Source organism: Lethenteron reissneri, chromosome 8, assembly GCF_015708825.2.
Source record: "Lethenteron reissneri isolate LAM-NWPU_2019-01 chromosome 8, ASM1570882v1, whole genome shotgun sequence".
In the NCBI taxonomy this organism is placed as follows: Eukaryota; Metazoa; Chordata; class Hyperoartia; order Petromyzontiformes; family Petromyzontidae; genus Lethenteron; species Lethenteron reissneri.
The window spans coordinates 10440617-10453936 of record NC_083786.1 but is presented as its reverse complement, the minus strand read 5'-3'; the positions used below and the strand labels follow the sequence as shown (position 1 = coordinate 10453936).

At 43.5% G+C, this 13320-nt stretch overlaps 1 protein-coding gene across 2 annotated transcripts in view; it reads right to left on the bottom strand.

Moving 5' to 3' along the window:
• Nucleotides 1–6374, bottom strand: part of SPRED2 (sprouty related EVH1 domain containing 2) — a 33131-nt gene extending 26757 nt beyond the window's left edge. For both annotated transcript variants that reach the window (XM_061579917.1, XM_061579919.1), the window contains exon 1: nucleotides 5892–6374. In XM_061579917.1, coding sequence (XP_061435901.1) covers nucleotides 5892–5917 — 26 coding nt within the window. In that variant the 5' untranslated portion in view covers nucleotides 5918–6374. The remainder of the gene's footprint in view (nucleotides 1–5891) is intronic.
• Nucleotides 6375–13320: the final 6946 nt, after the last annotated feature.

Here is a 13320-nt window from a genome sequence, read left to right as displayed (position 1 = left end):
TGTAAACATATAAGGATGGTGTTCAGAAGCAAAGTTTGTTAAACTGCTTTGAAATTAAGACCTTAAAATTACAATGGAACGAACACCAGAGAACTGGAAAAAAAAGTTACCCGGTAAAAAATGTCAAATAAATGTAGTACATTCCATGTAATTCGGAGTGTTGCATCATCACATTATTGCCCTTTTTTCTATTCAGGTGAACGATGCTCATACTCACACGGAACATCCTGTAGGTTTATATTACAGCACTGTACATTATTTGAAAAAGGCCCACATAAATAATACAGCACACATGACAAGCTGCATGAGTGATGAGCACCCACACTGTTAGGGGCACAGCAAAGTTACACTTGCAAGCTACCCTTGCTGTGCCCCAGCAATCAATTTGATATTTTACTCCACACCGATTCTACCCCGCTCCCCGCCAACCCACCACCCCCAACTATACCCTGGCTCAAAACTATCCAATGATATCCATATCAGCTCCAATAGACAACCAACACTTAACAGAATCAACCCCTTGTTTCAATACGGGCCAGGCTCCCAAGTTAAACTGCTATGCCAAGGGATTTTAATGGCCTCCCGAAGTTAAATCTTTATTTATCGAAAGATGCTATGCGAACGCACTACAAAAGCAATTTGTGGAGTTTGTGCGCGTGCATTTTCGTACACAAGTCGCCAGGAGCTTCTGGTGTCGTTGGGAGCCATGCGGCCCGTAGGAAAGTCGGTAATGGTTCATGCAGCTGCTTAACACTACTGCAGGGATATGAACGAGTTGTGTGTGTGTGTGAGCGCAGTGCAAGAAGGGCAGCTTCTAAAATGGCCCATATGGCAAAGAGGTTGGAAATCTGGTTCAGGGCTGTGTCCTGGAGAAAGAGCGGATGCAGTTGAAACTGCATCAAGGACAGTGTTGTGTTAAAAAAGTAGCATTTGGCAATTTACAGGAAGATCAGCGCATCTTTCCCTGCGTAACACATCTGACCATTTATTTCTCCCTCAACTGGAAAACGGTAACATTAATAAAACGTGACGCATATGACATACCGAATGTAATTGTGTTGGTTAAATCACTCGCGCAATTGTTAAATGTTAACTATTGGTACGCTCTTTGTAAAGACATGTATGGCTTGTGTTTTGTACGATCTTGAAAATGAGACTTCATTTTCATATTTTTGTCGTTTTCTTACAAAATAGAGAAATAACCTTAAAACAATAAGGCCAGCATTGGCCACTGTTATGTCAAAGGTTCCGATGCAATTTAAACACAAAACTTAAGATATCTAAATTCAACAGTAATATAAATATGGGGGTGTCTGCATTAAAATTATGACAAAGTATATGTCCTTGAAATGTACGTTTTAATAAAAGAGCTGTAGTTTCCTGCTAAATATTTTAATGCACTGTGTTTTCACAAACTGCGTGGTTACGGAGTTTACGGGCGGGTTTGCAGGTGTTCAAAAGAATTCAGAAAACGGCACTCCAACACGATACGCTACAGCTATGGAAAATGTAAATATTCTAATCCTTCGCTTTACTAATCTACCGACACTTAATACACTGTGACAATAAACCCGTAAAGGAAATCTACACCAGACACAAAATAGCTATAGCTCTAGGGGATGATGCAATTGTCAAGCTTCGCATTCATTGGGCAACATTTCAGGCAATAGACCCTTCTTCAGAGCACTATGTCGATAATTATAAAAAAAAATTATTTTAAGGCAGTTTTGTTGCAGAGTGTGTCGATTTTTTTCATTGTGCTTGGGGCACCACCGCCAAAACAGAAATCCCAAATAATTTGAATTAATTAGGATACCGTTTCGCTCAAAGCACTGTGATTGTCTAGACAGGAAAGATGCACTTGCATGTGCACGCGATCTGTGCAAAGCCTGGGGGCTTATTGTTGACACAATCATTTCCACTGTGCAGTATAAATGAATGGTGTTAATTACTGATATGGGTGGCGCAGGCAGATTTAACACACATGCAACAACACAACATGCCATGATGCACTTCTAACATCCCAAACGATGGAATTACTGGGGATAACACTGAAAATATTTTTTTTTACGATTAGTTCTACACTCAACATGTGAAAAAAATCGCATGCCATTGTATTCCGGTGGTACATCCTTAAGTGTGTATAATCGGTTTTATTTGAAAAACAGACATTCCCAATTACAGACTGCTTCAATACAGCTCCCAAAATACCCCGCTTGAAATAAAAGCTTTTGAATAATCGTTTGTAGCACGATGGCCATTCTACAGTAAAAGCCTCAATTACCATCCAAGCTGGTGCTTTTAAAGTGCTTCTTTAGCAACGTTCAGACCATTATGTATATTGTTTCAAAGAACTGTAACCCCTCTCAATGCCCAAGCATTGCACTTTATACTAAAAATAAAACCGTTGTTCAAATTTAAACACCCAGCGGCCTTGGTAGCGTTATGAGCACAACGCAGCACATTACTCTCTGCGATGCTAATTGATGAGTGTCAAAGATAATCTAGCGTAAATGCTGTAACAAAAAGATATATTGTTTTCCCTTTATGCAAGAACTTACATTTAATTAATCCGCACGCAACTTTGTCACACAATTGTGGCTATTCATGAACGTGGTGCTGCTGCCCTTGTGCTGAAAAATATGGTAAAGCATCATTTGTATGAGATAAAAAAAAACTGACTCGAATGACCGAGGTGCAAGCGACACCTCTCATACATATGCAAGCAGGTGACTAAGTGTTAAGTTGGTCTCTGAAACACTGCCATGTAACGCGAATTGCATTTAATAGGCTTGCCAGTATGGGCAGGTCCCAATAATACCCAACGCCACAGTTAAAGTACTCAACTACTTCAATTATTCGAGATACCGAGGCTCAAAGTACTGTACAGTTCCAAATCGTCTTTGCCTAACATTCATCACGTTCAATGTATTAAAAGAAACTTCCTGTATGGAATACTTTCGTAGCAGGTAAGACGAATACAAACCCCCAATATTATGCTTAACCAGCGTGTAAATATGCACTTCGCTTTCTTGCATTTATAAAGCTAACCGATGGTCAACTAAAATGTCGGAGTCAACGTCCCACTAGGGGTACATTGCTGGAACTGAAAAGCAATTGGTCTAAGGCTTGAGTGTCTTCCTTGGGTAGAGGATAATGGGGGTTAAAGGCCCTGTCTTCATGGTCACTAAAATAGTCTCCTGAAACAGTTGTTCTGTTTGCCTGTCATCACTAATGAGCGAACGTTTTGCCGTACACCTGCTCAAGAGTTGTATACGTACAACATAAAACAAGTGTCTGTATGCATACAGTTAAAACCATGTGTGACATATCCTATAGGTTTTTTTGAAGATTGCAATACAGTACTTCCTAAGTCATTAACAACGTTGCTGCTAAAATCAGAACCCCCCCCCCAAAAAAAAAAAAGTGCACGGCACGTCCAAGACAATCCATTCATCTCAGACTGCTGCCGAAATGTCTTGACAGTGGACTAGTGGAGTATCTTTCATTAATAAACATCGTCAATATCACCGGCTACTTTTCTGACAATATTTATTAGAACGGCAACTTTCTTATAAATATTAAATCAGGTGGGGAAGCGGCCAACGGCTCCACATTAATAAATGCATTAACCATCAGATGCATTAACTCCCCTAAGGCACTACAGTAGTGTACACGCAGTGGGTAAGTGGGTCATGCGTCCATAGCAAGTCTCCGCTAAGATCACGGAGACCCACGCACAATTGACCAAATGACAATAACAAAGGGTGAACATTAGGCCATCATGGGGCAGTGCTGGGCCCGATGCACCACTTTAACTTGGCTACATGGTTTAAACAAGAAAAAAAATTTCGAGTTACGGTTGTTGAGATGGCTATGTTGGGCTGTCCATTAGGCTACGAATAAAATGTAAAACTCTAACAAAGGCAAGTAAAATTTGGCACTATTTGTTTGGCGTCATATAGGTCCATCAAGCCGTGCGAGATAAGCTGGTGTGTTGCTTGCAAATGGTTACAAGGTTACATTGTAACGTGGGTAGCAATCCCTCTGTTATGGCTGTCAAGATGTTTCATTTAAAAGTGATGCACAACGCACTTCTTCAGACTTGGCTTGAAGTATACGTGATGCAGTAGGGGTGGCGAGACCATGAGCGTACATGAGTGTATATTTCTGGTAGTGGTATTCTCGTGTGTTAAATCGCCCGTGGATTTCACACTTCTCTCACTCCGTCAATCAGTCACCTTTGTCCAGAACGAGGTGAGAGCCCATTGAGACAATTGGGCTCTGCTGTGTAATAAGGAAGGCGTGTATTGCACATGTTTTGTGCATCCTTTGATGGTGCAATAACGTGAATAAGTGCATCCTGTGGGGAACTTGTTTCGTGAGAAGCCCTATACATAAAACGGTGACGACACTGGTGATGATGTTGGGTATATTGACGATGACCATTCCATTCTTGCTGCCTCCGTAGTCTGGAACTGCCTCCCCCCAATCCATCCGCGCTATCGAACTCCCTTGCACAATTTTCATCAGCCTATGACAAACACTGCCTATGTCAATACACTGTCACCTCCCCCCCCACCATGTCTGTACAACGTGTTAAAACTTAAATTACATTGATACGCGGCATACATCCTCACTGTATTGTACGATGATGGTGTCGACGATGATGATGATGATAATAATAATGACGCTACGTTTTTAAAACACCAAGCGAGGAAACCTCAAACAAAATGCCGATGTAGAAGAGAAGTTATTATCCACGTGCTATAATCACCATTCTCCCCCGCTCTCTCTCGCTGTCTACTTGGTATCTTTAGATTCGAGTGGGGCGTGCGTGTGTGTGTGTCTCTTCTCTTTCATACTCAAGCAAGGTCATTCAAAACAAAAGTGTGCGCCGAGAGCGAGAGGGAGGGAGCCGCTGGGCGCCTTCATGAATTTATGAATGAGAGGCGCCACGTGACCCTAGGCCACTGTAAAAAGCACTCAAAGGCGACCACCGCCTTTTGTGATGGTGGCAGATTAGTGTACAAACACACACACACATATCATCATCATCACCACAAGAGCACGTCCGCACCACGTCCGATGGTGTTAATCGGTGCGGGTTTAGGAATTTAACAAATAAAATTAACAAAACGACAACGGAGGAATCTCGCACGCCCGCGCTCGGATAGCGCAGGCCCCTCTGCGCCCCCCCCCCCCAACTCGGCATTCACAATTAAAATAAAACAATCCACGCGTCTTGTAACGTCGTGTGCCATTGTTACACCGTCCCCTTGCCTCGTCTTATAGCGTGCTTCGGTTATCACCATCGTTATCATAGTCGTCATCATCGTCGTCGTCGTCGGAAAGAGATAACCGGCCACACATTAACGCCCCACTGCCACGGCGCATTGTACGACGGGTTAATTATTAGATTGTTTCACAGGAGGCCTGGTGGGTGGGTGGTGATGGTGATGGTGGTGGTGGCGGTGGCTTTTTTGTGAATGAACGTCCCCGCGTGCGAATGGAGGCGAACCAAAAACGAAACACGCCCCGGTTAAACACACACACACACACGCCACACCAAGCCGGCACAAACCTCATCATCCTCCTCCTCAACACCCACTTGCCACCAACCCCGCTTCACACCACCAACCTTGCTCCAGCAGATCAAACAACAACAACAACAGCCCAGACGAGCTGTCACCGACCCCACCGCTCAACATTCAAAGCGGCCGAACACACGAATTGGTTACACCGCGCACTGTACGCGCACTGTACCGTCAATGCAAATCTCCTCACCACCACCACCGCCGCCGCCGCATAGACTCACAAACAAACCACACAACACCGCGAGAGAAACGCGGTCGATAAAACAGGTACTAAAGAGTGTGGTGTTTACTCACTCGTCTGCGCTGCAATCCTCGCTCATGGTTTACGACTCTCCGCTCTGGGCACCATCTGCTGCTGAGGCTCTCACATGGTCCGTGCATGTGAACGATTACTCCCCTCGGCTCGAGCCTTGCCTTGCTTGCTGCTTGCTTGCTGCTGCTACGAATAATGTATAATACGTGGAAGGCGATTAGTTAATTGGGGCGATGTGTGAAAGCAGTGTTAGAGATGTCCCGAAAGGCACGCACGCACACGCACGCACGCACACGCCACCGACAACCCAACAAAAAGTGTGTGTAAAGAAACAACAAAGAAGATGATTTAGGACGGCCACGGGCAAGGACGTCGCCGAGTAAATAAGAATAAGAAGGGATGTTTGATATGAAGAGGGGAAAAAAGTTTGAAAAACTCGCTTAACTAACGACGGGAGTAATAAATATAAAAGAAATAAAAGTGGAGCGTGCGCAGCGCGGGTTGGGTTTTAGTGAAGCGCGTCGCGGAGCGCTCTCCGGGCGAGAGGAAGTGATGCGGTCGCCCCTGCACCCCCCCCACCCACCAGCCCCCAGTCAACCCAAGCACTCACCCCTGGCGTGCGCCGCGATTGGAAAATAGGTCGTTTCATAAAAAAAAAACCCTTTGTTATCTATCGAATAAGGGCTTCCCACCACGCCGTGTCGCCTCGTGGGGCTTATATGTGGCCATACTTCAGCACGTTGGTCAGTGCGGATCGGATGCATATACGCGGTGACATAGAAGTACAGCACAACGCGATGTGTTGCAACGCCCTCTGCTGCCCATCACGCAGCCCTGCATCGACTCACATTGTGTGCCGCGTTTAAAACGGAGAACGTGCCTGCGGAATGTCCCGACGGTTCAAGGCTCCCTCCCTTCCTAAGGTTCGAATTTTTCCTTCCCAACACGTTAGCCGGAATTGTTTTCCACTTTGCTCAAAACTGTGTTCAACTCTCAACTCTTGAAAGACTCATGCTGCCACCAGTTTGGACACGTCTTTTTAAAATTATTATCATAGACCCCCCACATGATTAGGTCCACGGTCATAAATTGTACATAGGGGCCGTCCATAAATGACGTCACGCGATTTTGGACGATTTTTGACCCTCCCCCTTCGTCACACGGCGTCACAAAAAGTCAGACCCCCCACCCCTCAAATATGACGTCACAAAGCTCTGCCCCCCCCCCAAAAAAAATGTTTCAAATCGCTTTAAACTATTGTCATTGTAGTGCGTATTTAATGAGGCGCTGCACTCTGATGTTGTAGGAAAAAACATTTATTAAAAAGTCTAATTAAGTAGAACGCGTTGTCTATTTTTATTTAAAGTTGCGCATTTTGATGTGACGTCACATTTCTCACCCCCCCCCCCACCCTATCGTCACACATCGTCACAAATGTATGACCCCCCCTCCCCCCTAGGTGCGTGACATCATTTATGGACGGCCCCATATGTCATCGTTGATACCATGGGTCCTGTTGCTTTGGTCAGAATGGGCCCCGACTAGACTATGAATAAAACATACTTGTGCCATGACCGACTGAAGTATTCTTATCATGCACGTGTCATGTATATGTAAACAAAAAAAAACAACTACATGCATCGTTCCAAGTTTAACACAACTTTTCATCATACTAAATGCAGCATTGCAACATGTACAGCGTACCTTGTACACTGTATGTAAACAGACTGCAAACTTCTGCTTAACCATCTTGAAAAGGCGTCAGTGGCCAGCTACATTAAACGCATTAAGATATGTTTTATAACACGGTATTCATTATGGTCTTTTTTTTAAACAATGTATGTTTGATTTTAAATACATCATGTTCCGCTTTATCATGCACAACCACGCTCATATAAGCCCCAAGGTCAGATGGTAAAACAGTGGGCAGCATAAGAGAAGTGAAACCAGTTGCTTGAATACAATTCGTGGACTATTCACTCACATATTTACACAGAACCATGAAATAGACTACGTCAATAATGAAATGATACTCCAATAATTCCTCCTATTAAAATGGGGATAACAATTCGCGTGATTAATTGCAGACCAATTCAACTCAGCGCACATCTATATCAATTGCACACGAAGAATATTTAGAAGCCAAGAAACCACGTGAGAAAGCCACGTTTAAGAAATAGTTCTCTACCACTAATCACACAATACCACGAATAAGACCGTTAAAATATGGAGTGATTATCTAATGCATCATGCCTATCCTTTTTAGATTATGACAATGCATTCGACACAGTAAATCTAATAACAATAAATTTCATGGAATCAAACATGTCGACGGTACTGAACTGTGTTTAAAAAGTAAAAATAGCAACAAACGTTCCGTATGATTTTCTTTATCAGAATCAGAATATGTATTTATACTGGAGGAATCCGATGAGCTATAAAGCCTTTTTCCACAGATGTCCAGTAGGGGCGAGTAAGACCGTTACAACGTCAAACCGGTACAAAAACATGATAGTAGTGAAAAGTACAAGAAAGGTAAACAAATCGCCCAAACGCATACAAAAAAAACGAAACCATCCCCATCCTACTTAGGCAAAGCCCACTCAAGTATCAACTTATCTTTCAAAAGCGACTTGGCCACAAATGATAGCTCAACAAAGTGGCCCATCAATTGGACATTTATAGCACCAAAATAATCTCCAAGGCGGCTTGACATGGGCAAAATAGGAAAAGTCCGCTGAAGGTGTGTTAATCAACCAGCCAGTGAAACAATACTGTGCAATCAAATGTCACCACGATTTAAAAAAGAAGTGTTCTCGGTTGGTGGTCCAAGATTGGGTTGGAAATTCCACATTCGTATGGTGGCGAGGTAGGCTATCTAGTAAAACCATCAACTTTTGACAGAAGACGTCAACAGTGGAAACATTAAATATATATATAAACGTATGCATTGTAAAGACAGGTTTAAGTAAACTTCCTGGAGTTATTCATATTTACTGTCATACTGTATTATTGTGCATGCAATGAGAAAATTGTAACGTGGTTGTCACATTATATACATGCCAGACATGATGGGATTCGTGCCTTCCAACTGTTTGTGAGCACACTTTTGTTGTTAATACTATCATTCATAACCTACTTGTTGAATGAATGTAACTGAATTTGGTTTTATAACGTACAAGCCAACCATGTACGGTATACACAGGCAGTATAAACGCTTACAATATACTCCAATGCAACTTTTCTAAAACGTTTATTTTTAAGTGAAATTACAAACTTTAATCATTATCTCTAGCTTATAAAAATAGTAAAGGAGTGAGTGAGAGGGGGGTGGTCCTAATGATGAGTGTTAAGGGTTTATTGTTTATAATGTCTGCAAATTATATGCAAATAACCTTTGACCAAATCAGAAACTACGCAGAGTTGAGCTGCCATAGGCGACCAGCATCCACAACAGATGTCCTGGTTACAGGCTGCGGAACTACGCCGCATATATATCGTTGTTGTACTGAACTTCTATGGTCCCCACTTCTACGTGTTCGCGCCTTCTCCAAAACGAACTGACCAGTGTCGTGGAGTGTGGGCACACATCCAGCAGTGGCATGTCACGCAAAATGACGTGGCGACGTGACATTTGGGCTCACCGAGTGAACGAAGCTGAGCATTAGCGAGGGGACAAATGAGAAGCAACGCAAAGGTCAAATAAAATACCGTGCAGCACTGTCCACGATTGTATGCTAAGTAGGGAGACACCTACCGCAGATGCGAGGGTAGTAGAAAATCTGGCCCCAACTGGTCATGGGTGAGCAGATTTATGGGTAGAAATCATTTGCACCTCATGCTATGGGGGGGGGGGGGGGGGCACAGTGAGTTTTAATTTGCCCTGCTGCTCGTGTTGTGCAACAACCGACGAGTCGGTAAAAAAAACCGGATCTGCTGTTGAATACAAATCCAAGCCTCGAAGCACCAAATTGCTAAACGGTGCCTTGTGAGGGCTATGCCTGGGGTCAGGTAACGGGTCTGGTTTTTGTTGTAATATCTGAATACCGAACATCAGCAAAATCAAACTACAATGCGTCGTCGCATATTCGACTGTCACGTATCCGTCATGAACAATTAACCGCTCACGCCCAGCGAAGTCTTGTAAACGTAATGTTTCCATAATCCTTACCTTTTCGTTCAAGGTAATGTCGGTTCTAAATCCCACGAATCCACGCGTACGTCTGACCCCAACCCCCCATCTAAGGCACGGCAAAGCGCGTTCCATGTCTAAAGCAGTTTGACATGTATTAATTTTCTTTTGACCAGTCACCTCTTTTTTGTGTGTTTTTGTTGCGTGCTTGAATTGTTATTTTACCAGAAGATGTTCACGTATCCGACATGCTCACATATCCGCATATGCGACGTTTTACTCTGCTGTATTGATATTCACAGACACCTGTGTAATAATACTCGATAAGAAATAGAACTTTTCTTTTATATTACCCGTTGCATTGAATTAAACAAATACTAATAACCACTCATTGTTTATTCCCAAGTACAACGCAACATTGCAGCACGGGTGCTTCATGATGACACGTGGTTCGGCTTTCAAACACTGCACTGTAACTGCGTTCAGCAAAGTGATAGGTGCTGAGGTGGGGTGATTTTTTTCTGTAAGTGAAAAGAAAACTTTCCCCGAAGAGTATATTCTGCGTCCTGTCGTTCTGGTATGCAAGCCTTGTCAAACTCGCTCCGTTTCCCATGACACACACACACACACTCTCTGACCACGTGGTATACCGGGCTTCGCAACGTTGAGTCCACGGGGTACACTGCTAGTCAGAATCAGAATAATGATTTTATACTTCAGGAAATCCGGTGAGCTATGAAGCTCTTCCCCCCCCCCCCCCCACACACACAGACGTCCAGTAAAGGGGCAGGTCAGAAAGTTACTACAACAATAATACAAAAAACAGATATGAGTGCACAGTATAGGAAAGATAAGCGAGTCATTATAGATAAATACATAAGAATAAAGTAGAAAGGACACGTTGCAAACGTATATCAATTTTGTCAGGACTCATCCCTCATATGTGAACATCATCATCATCATTATAATAGTTTCTCATTCAACTTCATATCTTTTCGCAATTTGAACCATTGTAGAAGTCTCCTGCTTAATACGTTTTTTGGCATGAAAATGCGTTAAAGTTGGCTATTACTGAACCCTTGATTATTGATGATAATCATCATTATCAACACGCTTATTGTAGCCGTCAGCAGGTGAACTGAAGCCATGCATAACTACAGTTGTCCAAAACCCTTGTTTATGTTTTGATGAATACATTTGTGGTCGATCCTGGGTCAAGACGAGTAACTGTGTGCGAATTGTTATCAGTCTTTTTTTTTTACCCAGGACGTCCTGGTGAGTTCCAAGACTCTTTTGCACAAGGGTGGTGCGTTGGGATGTTTGGCAAACGCCAGTCACGAGCGTTTGGCTTGAGGGAGGAAGCTGGAATACCTAGGAAACAGTCCCACACATACGCGGACGTAACACTCGAAGCTCCACACAGATGGAATCAAGAATCGTTTGCTGTACTGCCACCGCCTGGCCACCTTGGAGTACAAGCCTATAACGCCTGACATGCATAGGCAATCTCCCATCTCTAATTACTAACCAGGCTCATCGCTGCTTAGCTTCTGACGACTTCAGTCATACTCACTGGAGCCGAGTTAGGCATACTTTTAACGTCCCAATTAAAGACGTCTTGACAACCCTTTGCACACGCAATACAAAATAAACTTAAACCACAGCTCATTGCGTTTGCAAAAGATACCATGACCTGACCCATGTGACGTAAAACAGTGCTTATCGGAAGATGTTGGCAAACAAAATACTGTACATCGATACATTTTGCTGTTTACACATGTTTTGTCGGCTGGGGCACATGCGGATAGCACATGGCAGATGCCCTCTAGGGCAAACGCAGGTTAGGACAATGTTGTTGTATTGATGACACCGAGGACTCGAAAATTCCCTTGAAATTTCACAATTTAATCTCTACCCCCCCATCTCCCACAGAGACTCCATTTACCTCCACACGTTACCCAGAATTTTAAGTTTTTCTTTTACAGAACTATCACCAACTCTCATCTCATTAAATATGAACACCACTGGTCGATTGATCATTTCTGGTGAACTCACTGCCATACGAAAAAATTACTCAGAATATTAGAGGAACAGAAGGAGAGTTATTGGAATGTTTTCACCTCCGTAAGATTAGCATGGCGAAACACTTGTTGTGTTTATTACCTCGGTCAAAGTCTCATAAGTGATACATAAATCATCATCAGTACCATAGATCCCTGGTTCCTTACGGTCACAATGAGCCCTTACTTGCCTGTAAAATAAAAAAAAATGCTCAAATAAGTGATGGAAATCTCACAGATGTTTCTTGCAATGCAGATGCGACAGCGTGTTGTATCTGGAGAGCATGGGGCCCTCTATACGCCAACTTATCTGGCTCCCCCAGTGTGCATGGCTGAGCAACCTGAATTCACACAAGAGCCGATGATACAGTATAGCCAAGAGCCACATCCACAAACGTTCCTGCTCATATCACAGGTCTCTCTTGCACGCGATTCTTTGCATGTTATTCATTTTCATCTCCAACTGCAAGAAGCCACTTCCTAAATATAATGCAGTGATGATGTTCATTCCAGATGGAGCGATGAGGTCAGCGAATGTGCAGGCGCTGGGTGGATTGGTCCATCGTGGGACTGTGAAGAATGCTGGCGACGTGGGGAGGCCTTCATCCCCCGTGCATTGATGGCGGCTAATGATGTTAATTCCACTTTGTGGAACATCAAAAGTTGTTATTTTATGGAGAGACAGCCACCGTCGTGGGAATGTGGAATTTCCACGCGTAATAGCGACCATTCACAGCCCCTTCGTCAATCCACGGCTGTAAGAAGACCACCCTCCACGTGCTGTGTTGGTCGTGAAGGGTTCTTTGACCACACGTACGTACAGGTTGTGGAGCAGGGAGAAACCAGGACTGGTGTATTAGCTTTGGCCGAGAATGGACATCGGGTCGCGGGGATTATAGCACAATTCAGCAACCACTGGGTTATTATACTTACTAACTACGGTTTAGTGGTAAAGCAAGGTCAAACAACCCTCGCGACAAAAGTGTGTGGTAGAAGCCTTCATCCAGCAGTGGATAAAGCAGGACACTCCGAAAAATTGTATCTTGACGGCGAGAAATGTTGTCCTGATAGGATAAAATAGGAAGCAAAACAAGTAACGATGCAACCTTGGGTATATGTACACTGTGGTGTCTGATAAAGAGCCAAATGGTTTTCCAGCAAAGGAGAGTGCCACCAACAGGCATAGCAGGGCATGACACTTTTGATGAACGCGTCCGCGACATCGTTAAAGGTTCTCCATCATCAACTGCGAGAAACATTTTGGCTTGAAATGTATTA